The sequence below is a fragment of the Crassostrea angulata genome, chromosome 3, assembly GCF_025612915.1.
Source record: "Crassostrea angulata isolate pt1a10 chromosome 3, ASM2561291v2, whole genome shotgun sequence".
NCBI classification, from domain to species: domain Eukaryota; kingdom Metazoa; phylum Mollusca; class Bivalvia; order Ostreida; family Ostreidae; genus Magallana; species Magallana angulata.
The window spans coordinates 56,427,757-56,452,872 of record NC_069113.1 but is presented as its reverse complement, the minus strand read 5'-3'; the positions used below and the strand labels follow the sequence as shown (position 1 = coordinate 56,452,872).

The 25,116-nt window shown below is 34.2% G+C and overlaps 1 protein-coding gene across 2 annotated transcripts; it reads left to right on the top strand.

Moving 5' to 3' along the window:
• The first annotated feature begins 18,112 nt into the window (after positions 1 to 18,112).
• LOC128177706 (30S ribosomal protein S11-like) lies at positions 18,113 to 25,099 on the top strand. Of its 2 annotated transcripts, none has more exons than XM_052844527.1 (9): positions 18,113 to 18,284; positions 18,949 to 19,028; positions 19,135 to 19,222; positions 20,225 to 20,349; positions 20,538 to 20,563; positions 20,883 to 20,957; positions 21,826 to 21,891; positions 23,819 to 23,929; positions 24,946 to 25,099. In XM_052844527.1, exons 2-8 carry the CDS (start codon positions 18,959 to 18,961, stop codon positions 23,924 to 23,926), a joined length of 558 nt encoding a protein of 185 aa, XP_052700487.1. In that variant the 5' UTR covers positions 18,113 to 18,284; positions 18,949 to 18,958; the 3' UTR covers positions 23,927 to 23,929; positions 24,946 to 25,099. The 2 variants fall into 2 exon arrangements, with proteins under 2 accessions (XP_052700487.1, XP_052700486.1); XM_052844526.1 differs by lacking the exon at positions 18,113 to 18,284 and adding an exon at positions 18,723 to 18,779 and having other exon boundaries at positions 24,946 to 25,098.
• Positions 25,100 to 25,116: the final 17 nt, after the last annotated feature.

Here is a 25,116-nt window from a genome sequence, read left to right as displayed (position 1 = left end):
CTTCATTAAGACTAGCGATAGCTTTGGACGTACCGGCAGCAGGCTAGGGTTTGTTTGTAATAATTGAGTGTTAGGTAACCCGTAAAAGATTGTTCTCCAAAACGGACGGCAGATTGAAAAGAATTAAACGAATTTAGTTCCTGAATTACTTCATTTATATGTGAAGGAGATTATGGTTTCTGTAGTCATCCAACGCGGCTATTTCTTTAAATGAGATCACATACAAATCCAAATTCATATCATGTTTTGGTTTCAAGGGAGTCCTGCTGCCGCTCGAACTCCTGTCAAAACCTGATTTATTGAATAATAATTTTTCATTGTTCGTTGATTGTGTATTGAAACTAATATGCTGTTCCAAATATCAGAACGAGCTTTGTTTTGGTCTAGAGAACTTTTCCTGGCAGGAAATTCTATCTTCGATGTAAACGATTTGTACATGTCCGCCATAACTCACTTCCGGTGTGGAGAAATTTTCAAAACATTATTTTCCCCTGTTGATTTGTTAATCTGGAATATCGACATGCTAAACGAGCGTTCGTTTAATATAACAATGGTCCTTGATCCGTAATTTGATACGCAATCTGCATTAACGAGTCCAATAGCGACACATTAATCAGATTAATTACAGAGAGCAGTGGGGACCATGTCTGTGAGATTTTTGTTAGAGTTTTCTGGAGAAACTTAGCTTGACATTATACAGGAATTCCTTATATATTCTCTCTCAAGGTCTGATCAGTTACTCCAATGAAATATAACCCTTATTTGAACTGCTATACTGCGTGGTAAATATAAAGCCATATTAACCCATATTAGGAGTGCAAATCTGTTTTGATCCAAAGAAGATATCTATCCCCTTTTTAAGTGTTTATTTTGAGGAATTAAAACAGAAATATATCAAGAGGTTTGTTTTAATTATTTAAAACGGAATATGAATAAACTAGTTATGTTACTTTGTGTTATACAAAAGAATTTGATAATTAAGGAAAAATTTGTGTTACAAGCTGTGAAACTAAGATCTTATCATCGTAAGCATATGCATAGTATCAAAATCTGAAACATATATACTACATAGTATTATGAATTTCTGTCAATTCGCCGACTGTAATTTATGTAATGTCTTAATACGTGTACATTATATTATTTATATGTATTCAGATGAGTTGTATGACACAAAGAAATAAATTGAACATATTTGTTAACTTTTGTCAAAAATGTTGGATACAAGTTGTAATAAATTAGATTAGCCTCTCCTTAATGCATACAAAATATAATTACACTTATACTGCCATACAAGTAAACATAACAAATTTTTGCAACATAAATGAGATTGAAGATGAATGACATTTTTTACTTTTTTGTCAAGCACTTTGTAGTTTCATAAGAGAAAAGTCTACTAAAAAACACTTCCTTCAGATAACCCGCTAAAACCAAGTGTCTATCACGTGATACCGTTATTATCTACATCAAACATGTCTATCACGTGATACCATTACTATCTACATCAAACATGTCTATCACGTGATACCGTTACTATCTACATCAAACATGTCTATCACGTGATACCGTTACTCTCTACATCAAACATGCTTTCACGTGACACCGTTACTATCTACATCAAACATGTCTATCACGTGATACCGTTACTATCTACGTCAAACATGTAAAACAGTCATTGTGGTAATTTACAATTCTTAGCTTATATATTCACTCTAGACACTATAAAGAACCATGATTCCAAATTTGGAAAAATTCAATACATAACTATGGATTTTGCAGCATTGATACACATGCATGAAATTTGAAAAAACAGTCCAGTCATAATTTACCTAAACAACATATAGCTCATTGGCACTCGATGCTCTTCAAATTGCATAAATTGAGGAAACTTTAATCTCAAGGATTAAAATACATGTAAAACATAAACATTCAATATTTTACCAAATTTATTTTGTTCATATTCTTATGAAAAAGCTCAATTATGTATGATTTTATAAAATTGTTGTCGTAAAAATCATGAGTTTTTCTTTAGTTACAAAAAAGAATTGTTTTCAAACACCACAAAAAGGTAAAATAGAAAAGTATAGGAATTTCCCTATCCATCAAGGTATTACATGTAGGTATTGGTTTATAAATAATAAAGTTATATGACTCTATAATGTGAGGCCCTCATTTCAGTTTTTGCTCCATTTTGATGCTAGCTTGAGATTACCTCACCTATGACGTCATAATGACGTCATAGTGATGAGTTGTTTTTACTCATATAAGTGTAATATTTGCTGAACTTTTATTTAAGCCTAATTTCGGAACAAATGCACCATGACTTAACTCATTAAATATATGTCATAGGGAAAAGAAACTTGCTAATAAGGATTTTTTCTTTTACTCTTGTATATTGTTACCATGGTAACAAATTTAACAAAAATTATCAAAAGACATATCCTGTGGAAGAGAGTCTACATTTAACTAAAGTTCAAAATCCAGAAGAACAAGAAATACCCACAAAGGCTGTGAAATATGTATAATCAATGTAAAGTTTCCCAGTATCTATAATATTCTAAATTATCTGCATGTAAAATACTGGCCATGCAGGGTATATAGTTTTGATAGGTTCCTTCTTTTAAACTTGGACGAGTGAAGTTACAAAAATAAATTTTACTTACATCAAGTGTGGCTCATTGTTGTGTTTTTATTCTCTGAAGAAGACTTCCATTTCAATTTGCATGTTATCTAAAATGAAATGTTTTGAATTAATTAATTCTACATTATCCAACACTATTCCCAACATTTGCAATTCCATATCAAAAGCAGCCATATGTTGAGAGAGAGAGAGAGAGAGAGAGAGAGAGAGAGAGAGAGAGAGAGAGAGAGAGAGGAGAGAGAGAGACAGACAGACAGACAGACAGACAGAGAGAGACAGACAGAGAGAGAGACAGAGAGAATTAGAGAGAGGGGGAAAGATACAGAAAGAGAGAACAGATAGGCAACAATAACTACATCTTCATGCACAACACATCTATACAGCCTAAAGACCAACACCCCCCCCCCCCCCCCCAATAACATTCAATATCAATCCCCACCCCAACATATTGATCTATTTTTTCAATAGTATGAATAAATAAATACTAGTAAATATCTACTTAAAATGATTACTGATAATTTCATTAAATTTTGATTATGATAAACAAAGATAGATTTTGTGGATTTTAAAGTACTAACCAACATGGTAGGCTTCTACAGGTTAAAGAGTGCATACCTACATCTTCGGTACATAGTCATGTCACATGCATGACAAATCAATTTACTCCAATTTAATGCAAATCTATCATCATAAATATACAATTGGAACCTACCGGACACTAATACAATTCCCTTACAATGCAAACTAATCTTAGATAGCTGGACACTGCTAGAATGAAGTATTTTTCCTCACCGGAAACTTTCTGCTTTTCTACTTTCACTTTTGCTCGCTTGAAATGATCGCACTAAAAACCCGAAGTGATATTTGGTCTCAAAATTTATAAAAATGTCTTCTAAACTCATATATAATTAGAAACACGCCTACATTTTCATTTTTTTAAATGTAAAAACTCAAAATAAATTACATTCAAGTTAAAATCACAAATTCTTTAATTTAATTGGTTTTTTGAAAATCCCGGGGGGGGGGGGGGGGGGTGTTGTGATGGATATTTTCTTGGAAAATATGCTATTAAAATGATTAAACTTGTTGAACTTGTTGGAAATTTAGTTTATTCACATAAATGAGAAAATGTACAAAAGAAAATTGCACGTTTATCATAATAATTGCAAATCAACAAGAAATATGCCTTACCAGCATGGAGCTCAATATGGGTATAGTCCACTAATGCATTTTCCATAGGCGGTAATGTTAACGTTATGGTTCATAGCTCCGGCCCTAATTTTCGTTCAGCAACGAGGGACCTCTTGAATGAAAGCTCATCAAATTGTCTCTTTCCTGTTAAAATTTCGTGGTTTGAAGTCAGATTCGTTTTCCAGCAAAATGCGTCTGTATTGAAAAACTCTGAAAATGAAAGTAAAAGTAGGGAATTTCTCAGTTTTGGAAAGGGTGTACATCAAACAATTTCAATTCTTTTCTTCAAATGATAATTCAATTTTGACATTTGTTTTAAAAATTGCAAATCCTCTTTTCTGACATGTGTCAAGCATTCTGATTTAAAATGTCCCAATAAATGTATATACACTCTGCAAGTATAGGGACTATTTTGCTTAAAGGCACTTCTTTGTTGTCCTACCGATTCTAAAAATAGTTAGAGGGATATACCCATGTCTATCACGTGATACCGTTACTATCTACGTCAAACATGTCTATCACGTGATACCGTTACTATCTACATCAAACATGTCTATCACGTGATACCGTTACTATCTACATCAAACATGTCTATCACGTGATACCGTTACTATCTACATCAAACATGTCTATCACGTGATACCGTTACTATCTATATCAAACATGTCTATCACGTGATACCGTTACTATCTATATCAAACATGTCTATCACGTGATACCGTTACTCTCTACATCAAACATGTCTATCACGTGATACCGTTACTATCTACATCAAACACCTAAGTACTGTGTAACTTGAGGAAATATTTATATTTTAATGCAAACAAGCATCGAACTCTTAATATGAATAATCAAAATTGATCATGTACACTTTGTGTGTCGTTAACTTACTGACATTGATTTGTATATACAGACATTGTTCACATGTATAACCTGAGATATTTGTTTCCTGGAATAAAGAACTTGAACTTGAATCAGAGTACAGGTGACATAGAAATAATATTCTTATTTAAAAAGAAATGAATTGGATTGCTTCATCAGCCGTTCAATAAAATTCGGGTATATCCATTGTAAGTCTGTTGAACAGTTGGTACATGTATTAATTGGTATATAATAATCATGTTCCGATGAGAAAAACAGTAGGACTATAACACCTAAATGGATGATTTCTTTGGCCTTTAAATTTTCTTTAGCTACAGGTGGCACCCCTTCCGGTCCGAAGTCTCACCCCGTGTGCTTAGAATACAAGTATACAAAAAGTCATTTCAAAGGAATTTTTTGCAATGATATTCTGACACTATGTATTGGAAACAATATTTTCAATTTCTTTCTTTGACACTCACCACCAGATATATATATGACCTTAATAGCGTGATGAATATTCATGAAACAATATCAGGTGAATCGTGTTTAATGTAATTTTATTTGCTTTACTTAGAATTTGAAATTCCACTAAAACATTTTAAAATTCCAGCTACTTCTTTTGGAGCGAGATTCATGATTATTGTCTTACTTTATCGCCCAGTATCTTCTTAACTTTATAAATTTCTCCACGTGCATAATTTTGGAGCAAGTTCTCATTAATTATAAGATTGTCGAATACCTAATAAAAAAGATTTTTTAATAGCAAACATGGACTACTATGTTAGCGGTTTCCGCACAAATCACCTGTCACTTTTCACTGTATGGAATCAGGTTGATCTACAGAAGTATAGGACCAGTACCGCGGATTTGGATTCGTCGGTCTGGGGGCTCACGGAATGGCGGGCCTAAAGACGGTTTGGGGTTTTCCACCAGCGAGCATTGTACCGATCACCGCTATGTTCTAATTAACAAATTAAAAATCAGCTAAAACCAGAGGCGCCGGTCTTCAAGGGAAGGTGGGCAACTTCACATGCATAGTTAAAGACTCACGTCTCTTTGACGGAGAGGAGCAAGAGTGCGGGATAAAAAATGAATGACAGTCGTCCGTCAGAGCTGAAGATGCCGGTCTTTGATTGGGATTTCTATATATAGCAGTAATTATCATTACGCGCAAATCATGTTCGTCAGAATGTTTAGTTCTGTCACTTTGCAGGCTGAAAATGGAACTGCGTTTGGCAGTCAGAGTATGTTATACTTAATCAAGGGACGTAGGGAAAATTTTGTAATTAATACCATGCTAATGAGATTGTCATCTCCAAGTATATTTCAAAACGAAATAACATGCCTCTACAAGTTATTCACGTCACTTCAAATTAATATGACGAAAAAAAGTCAATCAGAAATTTTAATTTGTTGAATGTTTCTCGGCTTTACAAAGAGGTCATGCTTAAAGACAACCAGTTGCCTTCAGTTCGAACATAAAAATTCAGTTACGTGTCTCTCGAAAACGTGTTTCTTGGATGACATTTATGGGATGTGTTTGAAGAAAATTAAAAAATTAAAATTACAAGTCAAAATACTAATCAACAATTTTTTTTATATTTTTGCTACGTCAAACATCATTCAAAAGCGAGAATTTTCTCTTATAATGCATCATGTGAAAACTAAATATTATTTGGCCTCCACTAGAAAAGTTCTCTCCAGTGAGGTTGCATTCTACTTCGAGGTCATTAAGACGTATTTACCTAATGAAAACACTTCATGTTTTGTAATTTATTGTTTTACATATTTCCTAAAGTCTGTTTGATATTTATGGGTCATTGGCCTCCCCATTCAGAAGGGCTGGGGCCGTGACCTTTTTCTCGAGTACTTCCGATTGTCTCTAGAGGAGTTTATCGATATTTTTTCGGATTCACTCTGTAAATATATCTTTTTATAGATATCAGTGTTATTTTCAATGTTTGTTTTAAAAATTCATATTCCTACATAAGATTCATATGATGAATATACATAGCCAAAATAAGTGGGGAACAATGCAAAAAATTACCCTGTTGCCTTGTGTAGAATTAAGGTTTAAAGGAGTTAATTTTTAATTGTAACAACAAATTTAATTATCATAGCCATTTTAGATTCTTAACTTTTTATTCATTTAAATTTAAGTTGATGATTTCTCCCAGTTTATGTTGTCCAGCAATGCCCTTGAAACTGGCTTAGGGTTAAGTCTGTGAGAGAGAGAGAGAGAGAGAGAGAGAGAGAGAGAGAGAGAGAGAGAGAGAGAGAGAGAGAGAAGGGGGGACGACACATACATGTACATTACAAAAATCAACAATTTGGAAAATTGTTTAAACTTGACCCAATATATTACATCACTACAACAATTGATTGTGTCCTCTTTGGAAATCGAAAAGTATATTTTTCTTTACCATACAGTCTGAATTTCCTCAGACACAATAATTAAGGTCATACGCCATTACAAAACCTTATGTAAATCTCTTTGGAAGGCAAAATCATAAAATCTATTTTCGGAGGTTTTCTTGGCTGCACTGGGAACTTTTGATGTTAAAAAGAGCGTATACGTCTATTTGGGGGCCATTTTCTTGCTTTTTGTGCAACCACAACACCATGATGTTTGCAAATAATTGAAATTTCTGTCTCTAATTTTCTTTGCCATGCATTACTATTTCCCTAATTAAGGCGCGTGTTTGGCCTGTTATTCAAGGTGTACACGACTCTGTAGCTGTTGATTGGTTAAATCATCTGAATCCAGGTATACCTGTCAGCCTGGAGGGAGAGAGAGGAAGATTCATGCACCTACATTAACCAAATGCATTACTCTCATAAACGCTTAACAACAACTTAAAGGCCTCATTACAAACGCCGAGACAATGACTTTTATGTTTGCTGTAATTAATCATTCCATAATTAGTGGATGCACTCTCTCTCTCTCTCTCTCTCTCTCTCTCTCTCTCTCTCTCTCTCTCTCTCTCTCTCTCTCTCTCTCTCTCTCTCTTAACCGTTCCTGATGTGCAAGTGTCTGATGGATTCTTGACTGCAAAACTGGTACATCCACTATGATGGATGGCCCCAGGTACATACAGAGCTAGGACGGCGCCAGGTGATTAAGATGTAGGTGGGTGATAGTAAGTGTTAAGGTACAGAGGTCTGATTATCTCAGTCTTAGCCCTAGAGTCTCCGGAAACACACCGTGTTTCTCCACCGCGCTATTTCCCTCGCCCCGAGTCCAAGCTTTGAAGTAACTCCGTTATAACCACATAGATCCAAGTTGCGCATGTTCAGGTATACGTTGCAACTATTATGAAGACGTTCACCGAATTTGGAATCTGAACTCGAAAAAGAAGACTACCGAATTATCATAGCGTCCTAAATCACCATTCTAAATTTATGCTGTAAGGGCTCTCCTGACAATATGTAGACGATAAGTTGACCTTTGCATAATGACAAAGTTCATGAACATATTCTGTCGGTGATTCCATATACCTAAGACCATTCATTGCAAGACATACAGGACGACACAAACCAGTGGACCTTGAACCGCTTCTTTAATTGTATTTCGAATATAATATTTGCTTGAAATCCACACAATCTCGAGCCGGTGGTGGGATGCATTTGTGATTGAAAACATTTCAAGATGAGGTCATAACTTTAACAAGCATACTTTTATCATATGCTCTGTTCTGCATGTCCCAGTTTCCAATGTTCAGCATTTTATGACAATTTTTTTTCGCAAATCAGTAAAAAACGATAAAAATGTATGAAATAAAGAAACTTTAGCAAGGTCTTTATTAATGACATGTCCCCTCTTTTTTATTTGAGAAATTGTTAGAGGTGATTTTAGATTTCTTATATATAGGGATTTATACTGAAATATGATATCTTGAATTCATTCGAAAGATGTTTGAACACATTGCACAATTTTTAAAGATTATCATCCAGGTACTTTCATGTCGGTTGCAATACAATAACCCCGTATACTCTTTTAACCTGACGAGAAAGAGAGGCGTTTTCTTAAAAATCTTCTTTTTCACAATCGAACATCTTCCAAAATCATTGACCTGGGGAGATGACAAACGAAATAAATAGTCATGAAAATTTCAGCATCTAGTTTTGGAATTAGTGATATTTACCTGGAACGGTAAAAACAGAAAAGCTTTTTTCTCAGCGACTTCTATAAATGTATATAATTCTATCTACAAGAATGAGGCCTGCAACAAATCCCAATACATGTATTCTTTTTTACTTTTTTTTTCAAATAACAATTAATAGTTTTAGGGTTCGTTTCAATAGAAAGTGTAGCCTGTTCGACTATCTGTTAAAGAGGAGACAGAGTACCATATTTCTACCCTTTTCATGTTGTTAATCAATGTCCATCTTTTGTTTCAAAGACATAACTTCTCTGTTACTCAATAATATGTCTATTGTTCCATAGACATACCTTTTCTATTACATTTTGATTGATGTCTGATCTTTGTTTCAAGAAACGAGTAGGAAGGAAGTTGCTATATACTTCGGTTTACCTCTTATGGTTTTCGGAATACCTCGGAAGAGGTGTTACGCATTGGGATCTTTTTAGGCTAATTAGCATGTCATTTGAATGAAAACAAGCTGATCAAAGTATACAGCTGAATTAAGTCATGAATGATTTTGACAAGGAGATTTCCAGGACGACATTTCAGTTAAGTAATGTACGCAGTGTTCCTCCATGATTAACATGAATTCCATTCAAGGCCGCAGTTTATCCAAAAGTCGTAAATATATTGGACTGCTATTTTTTTAATGCAGCCTAACGTTGTATAGAGTACCTGCATGGTTTATGACTGTTTGACGGACAAGTTATTTTAAGGAGAAATACTTGTACATACTCATTAACAGATAATATATTACGGAATTTTTAATTTTTACATTTTCAAGAGTCCTTGAACAAAATATAATTAAGTTTCGATCTTGATTTATTTTTCTACAGATTGATCTTTTGCTAAAGCACGGCGCCAAAACAATACCACGTGATTTCTAAAACCAATCGACTTACTGGACCGCTGACCTATAGATATATACAATGAAAAAAAGTGTATTAAAAAGTTCTTACGAAAACCGCAATATTTTTATCATACATTAATAGAAAAATATCAATTAGGTTAAAATGAACACGCTGCATATTAAAGGAACGATTGTGAGGTATTTTGGTGTTCATGAAGGTAATCAGACCATTATTCCCAAAACACTCAAAGCATAAAAACATACAGAAGTGTATCAGTTTCAAAATGTACACCCGTACGAACAAAAGCTCTGATTGCCAAAAAAAAAGATATAAATACCGATACTCTGCTTATAAAATGGTATATTTTAGCTGGACTTGGATGCGACACTTGTCTTTATTGTAATTAATGGTTTGAACACTCCGACATTACCAGTATTTCTCCATGCAATGAACAGATATCCATATGGTCTGAGTATCAAGGAAATTGGACTGATTACATATAATAAAGAGATATATGTTCTTTCTCCGATAGTCTTTTGGCACATTACAGCTAATCAATACAATACCAAACGACAAAGCAATCACTATGATATATTCGCCAGCAATGTTTGAGATCGCTTTATTTTTGTGATTATAATCTATTTGGCAATCAAACTTCTCCTTTACTTTCCCTTGTTAAGTCGTTCAATGATGACTGCACGCCCATTATGATTACCTAACGGTCAATACAAGAACAGCATGATTTGAATGATGAGTATCGAAGTTTACAGAGCTTCCTCTTCTTCCCTGGCCGCCCCGCCCTCACGGCCCCGCCCCCTTGTGTCTAAAACGATTTATCCCGCAATCTGTCTGCGCGGTGCCCGGAACAAATCCAGGCTGTTTTACTTGGAGCGCCTTTATGATTTCCCTCCTGCAAGATTGAATCTGTAACAACAATTATCAGATGGTAATCAAAACAAACAACTTGTATTTTCTGTTTAAACAGATTAGCAGTCTGCAGATCGCGTTGCTGCTACAGCCATTTTGTCGATTACTTCCAGGTTGCGATATTTTCTTTTACTCTTAATCAAACGGCAAAGTAAGCGTAAGAAAAGCAATAACGTCACTTTTTATAACCCTATACAAAGACATTTGGGCGCTTTGACTGGGTGCAAAAAGGTACATCGCTTGTCCAACCTCGGGTGGAATAATTTTAGTTATTTTACCAAAAATCTGCTTCTGAATCGGAAAAAAATCTTTGATTCTAAAGTACAGTCTAATTAAGGACAAGAAACTTAAGGTGAATGAAACCTGTTGAGAAAGTTCTCTGAGATGATACTGTTGATCTGTTCTGTGGGGACAACTATCAGTAGATCTCGGAGAGAGGTCTAATTTCTCTTGTTTCCTGGCAACTCCTGCCGCAAGCAAGCAGCGTTCTACTTCCTACGTATCACTGGGCTGTATAATATCACTGACGGAACAGTACACGGCAATTCATCAAACATTTCAAACAATTATATCATAATATCAATATAATTTTCAATGTCGTTCATGATAAACATCTGTTAAGTCTTTTTTTTTTTTACCTTAGTTGTATAAAGGAATGGAATCAGGATCTATGAATAGTGTCTACAGTTCATTTTTGTTTTCACGAAAAGCTAAGCCCTCAAACCATTTAAAAGAACCTTATTTTTTTTCTCAATTAATTTTGAAATTATGAATGGCCACCATCATACACTGTCCAATTTTTTAAAAATAAAAATGCTTCATTGAATCCATCAATACAAGCCTATAGCAAATGTACTACATTAACCAACTCTAAATTCTACAATCGTAAATGATTTTGGAGAACTTAATTTCATTAGTGGCGCTTCCATGGGGAGAAGTGGGGTCTATTTCTATTTAATCAAATTCATCCTCCATGCTTACATGGCATTTTGAAACAATGCTGATTTTTGGGATCTTTCAGTTTTCCAACAACGTCAAAAACTGGTAAAGCAATTGTTCAAAACATGAATGTAAACGATATCAGCATGATAGGAGAAACGCTAGGCCCCGTGAAAGAGAAATCAAATCTTTATCAGTGTTTATTAGAGTTGATGCACGCAAGCTGGAGCAAGGATAAAACAGTAAAAACATGCTCTGTCATAATCGATCAAATCAGGCGATAGACGTCCCCAAAAAGCAAACAATTCAACGAAATAAACGACGAGCACACGGGGATTCTCGAGCTCCTAATGGAAAGAAGCCTCTATTTAGAACGAACAAGAGCGTATTAGACAGCGCAAAGAAGCCCCAATGTAGTTCATGGAATATGAGATTTCCATTAGTCAGGATTGATCAGAGGGGCCTGTTTCTGGGAATTGTGTCTCGCTGATTCTCTCCACTGACCGGCTTATGGGGGCCGCTTGTCGCCTCGGAGAAACGGTCACTGCCGACAACTAATCTGATTCTGACATGGGAGATAGCCTAATGAGGGAATTTCTACAGGATTAGCAAAGTAATGGAGTTGTTATCTGGTACTTAAGAAGGCCTTGCCTGCTTCTGAGAAATCATTTTAATTAACTTAAGCGGCTATTTGCTATATTGGGTGTCTTTTACACCAGTAACATGCGTCATAATGTATGGCTTTGAGTATATTACGGAAGATAATGTAATTATGACGAGCATATTTCTTTACGAATGAAAGATATATAGGCACTTCATTCAGAAATTCTTTAAACACAATTTTGAGAATATCAAACAGTGCTTTTCTTTACCAAACTGTTCCCACATTAATTTAAAGACAAATACCCATGGACAGTATTTATTTGGCATACTATGCACTTACAAGTAATTTATTTGTATTTGTGAGTATTTGTAAGGTAATAAAAAAATTATATTTGTTTTATCAATAGTGTAACAGACCATCACTCTTAAAAGCTATATATAGCCTTTATATTTAACTATTCGCCTCTGCCAGAAAAAAAGATGATTTTAAAAGTTTTAAAGTTTATGTAACACCATTGCATAAATCATTAGCTATGGCCAACATATATATATATATATACATGTATATACCATATCAATTGCATGACCCTGATTTAACGGATTGGTTTGATCTCAGTATAAGAGTTTAATGGCAGGTTGAAAAAACACATCATCACCATCTTAATCATCATCGCCATCATCATCATCTTAATCATCATCATCTTAATAATCATCACATCTTAATAATAATCATCATCATCATCCTTATAATCATCATCACCATCTTAATAATCATCCTCATCATCATCATCTTGATAATAATCATCACATCTTAATAATCATCATCATCTTGATAATCATCATCACCATCTTAATAATCATCATCATCATCTTGATAATCATCATCACCATCTTAATAATCATCGTCATCATCATCTTAATAATCATCGTCATCATCACCATCTTAATCATCATCTTAATCATTATCTTAATCATCACCATCTTAATAATCATCAACATCATCATCATCTTAATAATCATCGTCATCATCATCATCTTAATCATCATTGTCATCATCATCATGTCATACTCGACACGACTGGCAAATATCTAAAAAAAAAAAAAAAAAAAAAAAAAAAAGAATTAAACAAAATCAGTTTAAACAATTCGACAGGATATATTTATGATATAATTCTCCGGATCATCAGGGGAGAGAAACTCGCGGCCATTCCTGGCAGTGTAACTCCTGAATTACCGAGAGTGATTATAACTGGAATTGTCCATTACATTTAGTGGTCTTTTGTTAGCTAGTACCTGTGTAAATTGCTAATTTTCTGGTGCTCTGGAATTAATGCAGTTTCTTCGATCTGTGTATTCATTACAGCAAGAGATAAAGACTTGAAAAGAACAATGAAATTTCAAATCCATTGAATTTAGAAAATTAGTTATTGATTTTAGGATTTTATTGAATTGAAAATGAATTTTTTTGTGAGATAATTTAGAAATTTGAAAATTGCCTGTAACTTGACATGGAGGTAATATGTCGTGTCCGTCCATACAAGCTGCTCCAATCAATACGGCTCACTCAGCACTCGGATAGAGGGGAAATCTCGGAAGGGGATGACGGGAATAAATATTTGTAATAGAAATTAAATGTTCCATATGCATGTACAGTAAATCGTTACCGGGAACCCAGTCGTTGCTCATTATCTGCAACCTGAGGGTAAGTGGGTGATTATAAACAAATGCTCTCCGGATAAAATTGGATCTCCTAAATGGATTTTAATTGTTTTTTCAACGACCTGATCCATATTTTTAGAATTGTGTTGATCATTCATCAATTTAAACGACAAGAATTGTATTTAAAAACAGGTACACGTTTTATGGAAATTAAATGAAAATGGAAAACATGAAAAAGTATGTACAAATGATGGCCTTAATTATATGTACTCATTTCCAATCAGTGTCAATCAATGTTTCATTTTTAGCTAAGACATCGCCAAATCCTCTGAGAGAGAGAGAGAGAGAGAGAGAGAGAGAGAGAGAGAGAGAGAGAGAGAGAGAGAGAGAGAAAGAGAGAGATGAAATAAATTGATTATAGTCAAAGAATCGGACGCATGTTCCTGTTGCCAAGCAAAATGAGTTTCTGGAGAAACTATTACTTTTTTGCTGCATATAACGAAACCTTTTTAGGTTCTTTCAATATCAGACTTTTTACACCCAGACCATTATTGTCAACAGCCTACTCTAGTTTAGATCTTACCGATTTAATTCAATATCTGGGCTTTAATGTTTTTAAGGGGGTATGGGACACCTCCATTTTAAAAGAAAAACATATTTCTTGGTCAAATAGGATGGTCGATGAGGTTAGAAATGGAAAGGCGGAGGACAAAGTCAATGGAAATGGATGGCATTTTGTAGGATGGTCGACGAGGTTAGGAATGGAAAGGCGGAGGACAAAGTCAATGGAAATGGATGGCATTTTGACGAGGTCAATGGAAATGGATGGCATTTTTGAGGAGGTTAGGAATGGAAAGGGGGAGGACAAAGTCAATGGAAATGGATGGCATTTTGTAGGATGGTCGACGAGGTTAAAAATGGAAAGGCGGAGGACAAAGTCAATGGAAATGGATGGCATTTTGTAGGATGGTCGACGATGTTAGAAATGGAAAGGCGGAGGACAAAGTCAATGGAAATGGATGGAAAAAAATGAAAGCATTAGCTGATCAATTAACAAGTGGATAACAAAAAAAAAATGACAAAAAAATAGTGACTGGATGTTATTTAAATAGTTGTAAGGCATAGTTTGTGAAAAGTGGGATGGTTTGATAGGATGGCATAGCGGATGTATGGTAGAATGGCATAGTGGATTTTTGGTAGAAAGGCATAGTGGATGTATGGTAGAATGGCAAAGAGGATTTACGGTAGAATGGCATAGTGGATGTATGGTATAACAACATAATCAATGAATGGAGTTAGAACAAATGGCATAATGGATATGATTATAAAATGGCATTTTCGATGAAAATAGGATAGCATAGTGGATGAGTGGCATAAAATCGATGAATAATAAATTAGCATAGTGGAAGTATGGTAGAATGGCATAGTGAATGTATGGTAGAATGGCAAAGCTGATGTATGGTAGAATGGCATAGTGGATGTATGGTAGGATGGCATAGTGGATGTATGGTAGAATGGCATAGTGGATGTATATTAGAAAGGCATAGTGGATGTATGGTAGAAAGGCATAGTGGATGTATGGTAGGATGGCATAGTGGATGTATGGTAGAATGGCAAAGTGGATGTATGGTAGGATGGCATAGTGGATGTATGGTAGAATGGCATAGTGGATGTATGGTAGGATGGCATAGTGGATGTATGGTAGAATGGCATAGTGGATGTATATTAGAAAGGCGTAGTGGATGTATGGTAGAATGGCATAGTGGATGTATATTAGAAAGGCGTAGTGGATGTATGGTAGAATGGCATAGTGGATGTATATTAAAAAGGCATAGCTGATATATGGTAGAATGGCTTTGTGGATGTATGGTAGAATGGCATAGTGGATGTATGGTAGGATAGCATTGTCAATGGAAGGAGTCAGAACAAATAAAATAGTAAGTAAGTGATAAAATGGCTTAGTAGATGAAAATAGGAGGACATAGTTGATGAATGGCGTAATAGATGAATTGTAGAATGGCATAGTGTTTAATTGATAGGATTGCAGAGTGGATGAATGGTTGAATCACATAGTCAAAAGATGGGGTCAGAACGAGTGGCATAGGGGATTAATGGTTGAATGACATAGTATATTAATGATAGGATGCCATAGTGGATAAATGGTTGAATGACATAGTAGATTAATGATAGGATGCCATAGTGGATAAATGGTTGAATGACATAGTAGATTAATGATAGGACGCCATAGTGGATAAATGGTGGAATGGCACAGTAGATTAATGATAGGATGCCATAGTGGATAAATGGTGGAATGGCATAGTGGATTAATGATAGGATGCCAAAGTGGATAAATGGTGGAATGGCATAGTGGATTAATAATAGGATGCAATGGTGGATAAATGGTGGAATGGCATAGTTGACTAATGATAGGATGCCATAGTGGATAAATGGTGGAATGGCATAGTGGACTAATGATAGGATGCCATAGTGGATAAATAGTGGAATGGCATAGTAGATTAATGATAGGATGCCATAGAGGATAAATGGTTGAATGACATAGTAGATTAATGATAGGATGCCATAGTGGATAAATGGTGGAATGGCACAGTAGATTAATGATAGGATGCCATAGTGGATAAATGGTGGAATGGCACAGTGGATTAATGATAGGATGCCATAGTGGATAAATGGTGGAATGGCATAGTGGATTAATGATAGGATGCCATGGTGGATAAATGGTGGAATGGCATAGTAGATTTATGATAGGATGCCATAGTGGATAAATGGTGGAATGGCATAGTAGATTAATGATAGGATGCCATAGTGGATAAATGGTGGAATGGCATAGTAGATTAATGATAGGATGCCATGGTGGATAAATGGTGGAATGGCATAGTGGATTAATGATAGGATGCCATGGTGGATAAATGGTGGAATGGCATAGTGGAAGAATATGGTACAGTGGCCAAGTGGAAGAAAACCAATCGGTAGATTACAGCTTATTGAAGTACTTTAAGGATGACGTTTACTCAGAATGAAAAAAAAATCCACTGATGATAATGAAAAACCATCTATTGTGTGTTATAGACCTTTGCTTGTATTGTTATTTTTCACTTTCAGAAAAGAAGGTCAATGACCTACTTTTTGAGTTAATGGCCATTGAATATTTATTGAAAAATCAAGAAAAATCCCATAAAATTTTACACTACGATTGAGATTTTCTTAATTAAAAAAATATTACAAATAATTAAACACTTTAAAAAATAATATACACTTTATGAATGGTAGTGGCACTTAATAAGTACACAACATTAAGATTTCAGCATAATTTTTTAAAAATAATTCAGTCCGAATTTCCTCTATCATTTTTCAAATCCCTTCCCATTTTTGATTCAATTTTACAAAAAATTGAATGATGATAATACAAAAACATTTATGGTATTGAACTACTTATATTGACCTTATTCTATTGGCAAAAAATTTATATGAGGTCAATGATCAAAATTTTGAGATATGGTGTCTTTTATCGTTTTTAAGCATTTTTCAATATTTTTATTATTCTTGCCATAAGATTATTTTTATGAATAAGTGAGATAAAACTAACGGAAAATATGCAAAATTACATACACTTAAATATAAAATCCTAACTTTTAATTTTATACTACTGCCAAAAAACTTTTAGCAGAAAACAAAATCTGCAAAATTTAGTCCGAATTTCCTCTGTTTGACTAAAAGTCAATTTTTGTTTGAGCCTAATTTCATAATAAAGTAAAACTATTGAATGTTTTGTCAATAATAATTCATTTCATAAATACTTTTTGTGTTTAGAACAAATTTTACTCATTACATTGAACTTTATAACAATCGGAATTTGAGAACTCAAACCCTGAGTAAATAACACCCTTAAACTGTTAGAACGAATATGTAAAACTTTGAATTTTTTATGGACATAAGCAAAGGAATTGAGGTGGCTGACATAACAAACGAATAAATTAACATCTTCTAGATTATAGAGAGATATTTGATTGGTTGATTGATTGATTGATTTCAGTTTCAGTCCTTTTTTCGTCACCAATACACATTAAGCATGGCATTTGTATCCCATTACAAAAAAACCCCGCCAGTATGCCGACTGCCTTGGAATCATAATAATAATCGTTATAATTATTGAGATTTTGCTTTTAATTTCGCGTGTATACCATTATGTTTGAGATGGCCTTATCAGAACCCTGTATAATGAAGATCGTCCGACTTGCGGACATTTCGGAGCTTGACCTTAAATGGCGCCGGTTATTCTAGGAGGGTTGTTTCAGGAATTGCCTATTTGCCATTGTGTGGTTCTTCAAGGCTCAGCGAGCAATGGATTTCAATCTGAAAATTAATCATCTATCGAGGGAACCCCTGAGACTCGTGCCCTCTCTCTCATACCGATGATCGAACTCCCCCTTTTCTTCTTGGCGTTTAATGGTGCGTATATCATTTTGCTTCTCTACATTAATGGTCCATGACTAACATTTTATCCATAAGCCACGAGAATATTAACTCTATCTTTTAATAAATTTGATCAACTGTATTAAATCGTAATATGTATTTACTAATTTGCGTGTAGAGAAAATTGAGAAAATAAAAAATCTCTCTCTCTCTCTCTCTCTCTCTCTCTCTCTCTCTCTCTCTCTCTCTCTCTTATTCTCTTTTGAGAAGTGGACAGGCATAGCCTACATCCAGATGGATGTAGGCTATGCCTGTCCACTTCTCAAAAGAGAATATCTCTCTCTCTCTCTCTCTCTCTCTCTCTCTCTCTCTCTCTCTCTCTCTCTCTCTCTCTCTCTCTCTGGCACTCGTCCGTCTTTTATTTTTGACCTACCGAGTTTGGTTTTATTCATTACACGATCAATTCAAGGTGAAGGTCGTTGTGAAAGAAAGTGATCTAGTGACTTGTCTTGTGTCCGTGTTGTCTTTTTGGTGAGGATAATTGAAACCAAAGTCAGCTTAACGATCAATTTTTACCAGTATAATACGTTAATCTGCGTAGCTTGACAGCGTTGCAATGTCGCACAGGGTTTAATCTGGTATAAATTTTGTTCAACGTGACTGGGTGTAACGCGAATTATCTCTGTTGTATCTTTTTCAGTGTAAGAATCATGTGGAAATCTTTAACTGCTGTAACAAGACAGGTCTACACATGCGTAGTTCGTCCCAGTATTTCTTCAGGTAAAAATCAAATACATATTTATACTTCCAAACTGTTTAAATGTTACTTTGTTTGCTGATGGTGAATAATTTTCAGCTAAGGAATAGGTAATTTTGTTACTTGTAGTAAATCACCAAGCTATTTGTCATATGAGTGATGATCGACAGAACAATCGTGAAGATGAACAACGTGTCCCGGATGCGAAAGACTGGAGGTATATTGCATTGGTTGTACATGTGCACATCATAATTTTTTTTGTACAGAAATTATTTAACTCCTGAGCAGAAAGATGCAGTACACGTTGAGTTTATATTTCTGGACATGTCTCCTATAGCTTCCATAGTAAACAGATAAAAATGAGACTAAGTATTTAATCTGCAGCACAAAATGATAACATAAACAATAGCTGCAGGTCTGTAGCTCCTGATCTGAAATAATTTGGATGGAGGACCTGAGAGCTACTGTACACTGCCTCCCATAGTAAAAAATCTGTAATTTATGGCGCAAACATCGTATTGACCTTAAAAACAGCAATAATTGTATAATATTTATCAAAGATTTCCCTCCTTTTAGTGTTAAATTCACATTCCATTTTTTATATTATCTTCAACAAATGTCATTTAAACCCATGTGAAATTGCATAAAAAAGGCAATATTTGACATGGAATATAGACATACATTAATCTATGTCAAATCTATGATGATTTATTGTTACTGGCTTGAATCTACTAGTAGTTAGGGTGAGGTTGGGAGGAAATTTTTCAACATTGAGACAAGTTGTGGTACATGAATAAGTATAATACTTACATATACATATATATATACATGTATGTATTGTATATTGCTATTTAATTATAAAATGAACAGCTTAGTGTAGATGGTTCATTTTTTTAACAACCACTGTCCTTTTATATTTAACAACTTAATCAGTCTGTCAATTATTAATTTTACATAGTTTGACCAAAGACAGATAACTCTTGGGCTTTTTGTTGAACAAACTAAGTATTTGAGAATGATGTATTTGGAGGATTGTGACAAAGCACACCAATCGTTGGAGGATGAGCTGTTTCAGTGCCTTGAATCCATGTACTTTTTTTTTTTTTTTTCACAATTCCTCCTCTGAAGTCCATATCTCAGTCTCACTTTATTGTACCAGTTAAAGACATGAGTAACAATTAATCCATAATATATACAGCTCATGATATTATCTTTGTAGATTATTTTACCCTTCCAAAGACACCATGAAGTTGGACGTTGACGGGACGGCTTACAACCAGCTGCCGGTCGTAAACATTAAATCAACCAACAACAATGTCATCATCTCCCTCTGCAAAGCCACAGGTAAACTTGAAATGGAGATATCTGTTATGAAGCCTCAATAAGAAATTGAAATTTAAGTATCATATACAGCTAAGGTATGATTCACACACCTTAAATTTGTATCATATACAGTTTAAGGTATGATTTACACACCTTAAATTTCTGATGTAGATAAAATATCCAGTACAGATTATCATTTTCGTTTGTAGGTGATATACTCTACTGCTCATCAGCGGTAAGTTATTTTATGGTTTTTATGTCCCTTCAGAACAAAAGTGGGTGGAGGGTTAAACTTACAGCAGAATATTTGTTTGAAAATTCTAAAGGTCACCTTGTTTGCAGATGCTTGTTTTGAATTTACCAGGATAACTTAATATTTGCAACCAACTGCAAACAGTATTCAGTAGAAATCCTTTTTACTGGAAAAAAATACCTGCAGTGTAGGTGGCTAATTGTCTGGAGTGCACTGGGATTTATGAATGTATTTATATATATGTAGATATTTTTCTGAAATAAAACATGTAGTGAAGATGTGGCTTATTGTCTCTATATAGGGTGCACTAGGCTTCAGGAACGCCAGAAGAAAGACGAACCTAGCGGCTCAGTCAGTCGGAGCCCACATAGGGGAGGTAAGGATGGAGAGAAACACTTATCAACAAACAAAAGGCCTGTGACTGAACATATCGAGATTTTGCTTAAGACAGAAGTATAATTTTAAATGAATAGCAATGAGTGTAGAATAAGTATGAATGCCTAAGAATATGAGCCTAAGAACTAGGGCTGGGACGAGGTACACTATTTTCTGTATCTGTGTGTATCACAATACTTGTGTCATGATACGATACATATCTCAAAATTTTTCTTTCAATAAAAAGATTTGTTTTCTATTATAAAAAAACATTTTCACTCAAAATATTAAAACTTAAAGATTGAGAGAAACAAATTTACACTGCCAATGACAAAATTGCCAATTTAAATCCACTGTAGTTTTTAGATCTTTTTTGAGAATTTTTTTTATTGTTAATGAAACCGAAGAATAAAATAAAAAAGAGGGAAATAACATTTTTGGTATCAATTTTTTTTATACAGGTAGTGAACTAGCGATGCACGTATCGTCTGCATATCATATCAATATACAGTCAAACCTCGTTATCTCAAACTAGATGGGACTGGTTAACAACTTCGAGATATCCGAGTTTTCGAGATATCAAGGGTAAAATACTAAAAGTTTAAGTGTTTGGGACCTAAAAATCACTTCGACATATCCATTGTATTTGAGATATCGGTGTTCGAGATACCGAAGTTCAACTGTATATTGATATTTCAATACATTGTCCAAGCCCTAGTGGCCTACGAAAAGCTCTTTCTCTTGCACGTTTATGGATGCAACACTTTCTAATATAAGTTGATGAATTGGATACTTGGTATTCATGTCTAACTGCCAATCCATCTCTCTCAGTAAAGTGAATAGTTGATAAAAAAAATGTTCTGTTTCAGAGAGCACTGAATATCGGCTTGCGGAACTTGAGGGTGTGTCTTAACGGCATAAATTCAAGTAGAACAGTGAGTAATCCAACAGGTCAACCTTTCTGTTTCTGTCTATCCATCCATCTTTCCATCCTTTATCTGTCTATCCTTTTGTTTCACATGTAACAAATAACAACCTCAACATCAGGGTTCTCATTTTGTGCCGACCGGCGATTTCTCCACCTATTTTTCACAATGGTGCCGGTTTCTTAACTTTGAAAAAATTAATATGATCATATAAAGAAGAATCAGTACTTCAGTAGAGGTCGTCAGCTATCACGTTTGTTTAATAAACCTGGTATATGTAAAAATCTAAACATAAAAACATTGTGGTTTGAAGCTTTTCTTATCAGATAAAGATCCCTGTTTTTAAAGCGATATGATGATTCTCTATTTGTTATAGTCAGTCCCAAGATATTCACGCTACACATTTGGACAATGTTTTGATAAAAATACACATACCTGTGAAAGAAGTGCAATTGAAATCAATGAAAGGGAATCCAAGATAACTTCATTCACACATTATCATTTTTCCCTCGTAAAAATTCACAGGAACGAAAACAGATTTCTTATAGAGGTTCATATTGGGGAATGTTGACATCTTTTCTACATTCAGACGTCACTCGGAATACCTCGCACAATTTTTTAATGTTGTCATTCTGGCTTAATTATGGCGGATGCAATGCCAAATCTCCGTAGACTTTCTATTTTTTGCTGTGTATTAAAACCTGACAAGTTTCAAAAGGGTAATCTTGGGATTTTTTCATACTATTTAATGAATATTGTCTGAATCAAGAGGTATTTATAAATATGGAATACTTTAAGAAAATATTTGGCAAAAATATCTTGAGACAGACTATAGAACATTAATTGGACTAAGTTTTAAGCTTTAAGTTCTACCTAACGTTTTTTTTATTTTGTATGAGGGCGATGGAGGCCAAGCATGATTTAGACTCAGTGATTGGTCTTCCTATCCAAACTAAAGCTGGAACATGAATATGATTTAAAAAATGGTTTGTCTGACCTTACCTATATAGCATACAGCTATCAGTGTTTGTCTGGTAGTATATATTTGAATAGATGATAATAATGGACTGAAGAACATAATAACAGTAAAGTCTTATTTAGTCAATAAGTGTATGTCATAGTTTGTTTTTTTTCAAACAAAGAGTAACCAGTTGGTACCTATAACTTTCTAAATAGATTTTAATAAAACTTGCAAATTCTTTATAATTGTGATAATACATGTATCTGCTAAATAAGCTGCAGACATTCAGACTATTTAGTCTATCAGACACCTAAACATGAATATAAATACATACAGACAAGTATACAACTGTTACAAAAATGAAACAAAAATTTGTTTTAAAAATCTATGTACCACAAAGTACGAAAATCAAGACGTTAGATGAATACGCTGTGTGCTGATCTGTGGGATTTTTGTTGTTGACAAATGGGCTCCTATAAGGAATCATATTCAGAACAAAATTAATAGTACAGTTCAAAATATGCACAAACAGGTCCCCTGGAGCCCCCTTATTGCTGAGAGGGGGACCCCCCTCTCAAATTCAACCCTACATGTTTTCCTTGGGCATTCGGCCCTCTACAATACCCCTCACTATTTCTTTTTCCTACACTTAACTCTAAAATTTACGAAAATCCTACAACATATCCAGTCTTTCTTATTCATAATGCATAATTGTACATAAATCACCACCTTGACTGAAAAATATATTATATTTTCAATAACATAAAAACAATAACATTAATAATAGCAACTGCCAAGATATGTAACAAAAACCATCGGACAATTTTTTGATTGGTTCATCCGTCTCAACTTTCTAATTTTTTTTTTGTATTTACCAAGAAAGCTGACAATTTTATCTTTCTTTAGAAAAGTTGTGAATTTGAAGAGCCTACGATAATTATGTTATATTATGTCCATTTGTCTTTTGTCTTCTAGTCAGCTTTGATAGGATTACGGACCTCAGGAGTACGAATTGTCTCGATTTCTGAGGTAACCAAGATACCTCACAATGGCTGCCGGCCAAAGCGTCGCCCCAGGAAGTGAATAGTAGGTGGGATGTTCTGTTTCTTTATATTGTTTACTAATAGAAAATATACCCTTTTTGCGATGTAAACCGAAGATTTGCCTACCCGTGTGATATAAACCCTAGGGGTGTGATAAAAGATTTATATCACATCCCTCTCCGGCAATCTTCGGATGTTATAGCACGACCCTTTCCATTAATCATCAGCTATTATGATATAGAATTTGGTATGCGTCATTCATCTTCGAGTATAACTTCAAATAGTTATGTCAACGTCAACTTGGTATACAAATAGCTGGTGCAAAAATTTCAGGGAAGTTTAATTATTAGAGATAGAATATATAGACAGGGAGCAATTTGTTTACAATAATCATACAAAATATGATGTTTTTTATTGTTTCTTTAATATTTTCTATTAGTATATGATTTAAAAAACAATACATGGCGATTTTTATATCGCATCCTATATTAGCCCACGGTCGCTGTTCTCGGATAATATACAGCGACCAAGAGCTTATATGGAATGCGATATAAAAATTGCTATTTAATAATCTATATATATAATATTCTCTATATCAAGAGAAAAATTTGAGTCCTTAAATAGCAAAACACATATGCTGTTCATTCATTTATTTATTGAGAGTTATAGAGGGTGTTTGTGAGATTAAATGCCAATAGTCTATCATCAAGAACAATTAACTATGCATTCAATTTTTTGCTTCTATTATATTGTAAATGTATCATTTACACCTCCCCAGTTTAATATGAAATGTAGATTTCTACTATTCATAGTCTTGTACAACCAGATACTAATATTAAAAAAAATTAATGAATATTTCATACTTTGATAAATGTAACCAACACATACATACAGATGTGAAATAAAGGATTAAAAAATGAAACTTTAACTTAAAAACATAAACAAACCAATTACAAAATAGAATTAAAGCATCTTAAAAAGTGGCAAACTATTTTATACATCAAATAAAAAATACATGTGCAACTATAAAGATAAGTTTTTCATTTGTTTTCTTTGCAGACCTGTCAAAAGGTGATCATCAGTGACTCTTGCATCAGATCTATAATAAGTGTTCCATGACCAGCTGATTAGAGGACAGCTCGTATTTGTGATTGTGAAACATTCAACAATGTGATCGTTTTTATGATGGACATTAAATTTTTTTTTTAAATGTGTGATTGGTTGCATTTT

What these genes read in the sequence shown, in the direction of transcription:
- LOC128177706 (XM_052844527.1), top strand. Translation starts at nt 18,959, where the DNA reads ATGTGGAAATCTTTAACTGCTGTAACAAGACAGGTCTACACATGCGTA. An exon ending in CTCCCTCTGCAAAGCCACAG is followed by an intron (nt 20,350 to 20,537) that starts GTAAACTTGAAA and finishes TTTCGTTTGTAG; the next exon opens with GTGATATACTCTACTGCTCA. An exon ending in TCGGAGCCCACATAGGGGAG is followed by an intron (nt 20,958 to 21,825) that starts GTAAGGATGGAG and finishes GTTCTGTTTCAG; the next exon opens with AGAGCACTGAATATCGGCTT.